General features: G+C 47.5%; 1 protein-coding gene across 1 annotated transcript in view; it reads right to left on the bottom strand.

The window, feature by feature from the left end:
- Positions 1-935: 935 nt before the first annotated feature.
- SPMIP9 (sperm microtubule inner protein 9) overlaps positions 936-3,399 on the bottom strand; it is a 4,075-nt gene continuing 1,611 nt past the window's right edge. The window contains exon 3 of the mRNA XM_006741160.2: positions 936-1,435. Coding sequence (XP_006741223.2) covers positions 1,007-1,435 — 429 coding nt within the window. The 3' untranslated portion in view covers positions 936-1,006. The remainder of the gene's footprint in view (positions 1,436-3,399) is intronic.

The following is a 3,399-nucleotide window of genomic DNA, read 5'->3' as shown; positions in this document are numbered from 1 at the left end:
AGACTTCTCTTCCCAGCTTGCAGATGGCTGCCTTCCCCGCTGTGGCCTCACATGGCTGTTCCTGTGTGTGTGTGTGTGTGTGTGTGTGTGTGTGTGTGTACATGCTGAGAGAGAGGGAGAGAAAGAGCTCTCTTTCTCTTCCTCTATTTAGAAGACCACCAATCCTATCAGAACAGGCTCCCACCCTTATGACCTCATTGGGCCTTAATTACCCCCCTGAAGTCCCTGTCTCCAAATACAGTCACATTGGGGGTTAGGGCTTCAAGCTATGAATCTGGGGGTTGGGGGCGACACAGTTGAATCTATGGCAGCCACCTTGGACGCAGAGATGGGAACTACAGCAGAGACACCCCACCATCCTCGGCTGCCTACCTCCGAACTGTTAGACTGGGAGAAACTAGGATGTTCAAGCCACTGCACCTCAGTTCCTAGTTCGGCAGCTCTACCTGCTTCCTAACCCACTCATACGTGGATATGGTTACAGAAGCTCCACTGAGCAAGAAGGAAAGTATAAAATGATGCCCTGGAAATGGGCTACGGGGTGGGCGTGGTGAGCAAACTAAGTGTCTGAGGGAAGGTTACCCAACAGCATTTTACAGTCACCCTCAACGTTCAGACAACTATGGGAAATGAGATTTGTCCCGTTTTGTAAATAAATGCCTAAAACAAGAATCTTTCCAGCAGGACTCTTCGTTGTCATGAGACGTCACACACATTCCAGCCTCCACACACACCAGTTTTCCTTCCTCTCTTCTCCCCCCCTCCCCTCCCCTCCCCTCCCCTCTTACCCCCTGCCGTCCCTGCCCCTCCCCTCGGCAGGTGGTGCGCGGGTGCAGATGCGGCCCCGGGACAGGCCAGGGAACAAGGTAGAACACCCGCAGTGCTGCTGGAACGTCTTCCCAGGGTTTTATTTTCAGTCCTCCTGTCCGTTCTCCAAGTGCCGAGCGCGAACTTCCTTGGGAGAGGGGGGATGTCCGTGGCTCCCCTGAAGGCGCTCTCACCCTTCCTACTGGTAAAATGGCATCAAGGGCCCCCATCGGTTCAAGATGGGGAACTTGACTTCATGGTGATACGGACAGAGGCAGCCAGGCAGCAGAAAGTAGCCCTTGCCCTCCTCGGGCGCAGGCTGGAGCTCGGGCTCCAGGAGGCACGGAAAGCCGGCGCTCTGGCGGACCCGGTTGGGGACACCCTGGGCCAGGTACAGGCCGTGGGAAACGGGGTACACGGAAGGGCCTATACTGGTGAACCTGACCTCGCCCTCTGCTGCGGCCACACGGTCCTGATCCTGCGCGGGGAAGAAGCCGGGCTGTCCCAGGTCTTTGGCGGTCATGTGGGGTTTTCTGAAGGCGGGGTATCCATCCTCCAGCCTGGGCTTGGAGCTGGGGACGACCCTATAAAATTCTTTGTCCCGGAGTTGGGCATCCAGCTTCGCTTGCTGTGGAAATAAGTCACACAGGAATGGATGGCTGAGAGAGGTGAAAGGCGAAGCAAGCAAGCAAGCTTCCTTGGCCTCATCCAAGACAGAGCACACTTCTCTTTAGTTAAAAAAAATTTAAATTGGTTTTTGAATGGTGATATATACAGCCCAGAGAAATATTGAAATAGTAGAAAAGGGTTTCTAGTGAAAAGTCAGTCTCTTTCCCACCCTCCTCCTCCCTTGGATCCCATCTCCAGAGGCAACCACTGAGGTAAGCGTTTTTTCTATCTTTCTAGATATAGCTTATGTTTGTATAAACACATAATGAATTTTACACCGCCTGGCCTGTATGCAACTGATGCACATTATAATCCCACTCTGCATTTTGCTTCCGTTAAATTCTATATCCCAGAAATTGTTCCATCTTTGTTTGTACAGATTTTCTTATTTTTAGTGGAGCTACGTGGAGATAGGAAAGGATTTCTTGAACAAGATTTAAAAAAGACAAATGATAAAGGGAAAGACTGGTACATCCAATTATATTAAAGTAAAAATTTCTATTCACTGAAAGGGAGTGAAAAGATAGACCACAGCCTGTGAAGAGTGTTGCCATTTCTGTAACTGACAAATGAAACATGTCTATTTACAGAACTCCTACAAATTAAGAAGAAAAAGACAAGCATCCCAATAAAAACATGGGCAAGGGGCGCCTGGGTGGCTCAGTCTTTAGGTGTCTGCCTTGGGCTCAGGTCATGATCCCAGGGTCCTGGGATCGAGCCCTGCATCGGGCTCCCTGCTCCGCAGGAATCCTGCTTCTCCCTCTCCCACTCCCCCTGCTTGTGTTCCCTCTCTCGCTGTCTCTCTCTCTCTGTCAAATAAATTAATAAAATCTCAAAAAATAAAATTAAAAAAATAAAAATAAAAACACGGGCAAAAGACATGACAACCATCTCACAGAATAATAAATATCCATAAACATATGAAAAGATGCTGAATCTCATTAATAAGCAGTGAATTGACAATTATGAGCACAAGAAGATATTCTTTCAAACCCACCAAATTAGCCAAAATTGGAAAGTCTTTCAATACCAAGTTGATGGCAAGGTTGGAGAGCCACAGAACGGACTGTCCCCTGCTCCAGTGATGCAGCCACTTTGGCCAATAGCGATGTTCCCTGGGACAAGCAATTCCCCTCCTGGGCCGGGGACTCCTGCGCCTTAGGCTGTGTAATCCGCATTGCAGCATGGGACAATAGGAGAAGTAGCAGACAAGTAAAAACCCAGATGTCCAACAGCAGAGGGGACAAATATATGGTGGCGTATTCATGCAATGTAATACAACCAGCAGAAAATGAATAATATATTATAAATAACATAATGTTTGGCAAAAAGTAAAAGTCACAGAGTACAAATAGTATGATCCAATGTGTAACAGAGCTCAAAAAGGCAAACCTCAACAGTTTACAGCGATACATACAGAGTAAAACTGTTTTTTTAAAAGACCCCCAAGGGAATGATTAACCCAAAATTCAGAAGAGTGGCTACCTCTGGAGGTGGGAGGAGGAGTGGGAGCACGGAGGGGTCCCCTGGGGGCTCTAGGGTACTTCTAATGTGCTATGTTTTCATTCAGCTGGCTGATAACAGGTACACTGGTGTTTGTTTTGTCAATGTTATTTAAACTGTGAATGTATATCATTTACACTCTTGTGTGCATGACTTAGGGCTGATGTACCTTTTAAGACGTACACACACATGCACCCCAATGTTTATAGCAGCAATGTCCACAATAGCCAAACTGTGGAAAGAGCCAAGATGTCCATTGACAGATGAATGGATAAAGCAGATGTGGTATATATATACAATGGAATATTATGCAGCCATCAAAAGGAATGAGATCTTGCCATTTGCGACGACGTGGATGGAACTGGAGGGTGTTATGCTGAGCAAAATAAGTCAATCAGAGACAGACATGTATCATATGAC

Source organism: Leptonychotes weddellii, chromosome 10, assembly GCF_054177405.1.
Source record: "Leptonychotes weddellii isolate Sample4059 chromosome 10, ASM5417740v2, whole genome shotgun sequence".
NCBI classification, from domain to species: Eukaryota; Metazoa; Chordata; class Mammalia; order Carnivora; family Phocidae; genus Leptonychotes; species Leptonychotes weddellii.
Note: the sequence above shows the minus strand (reverse complement) of the source record. Positions and strands in the feature narration are given on the sequence as shown.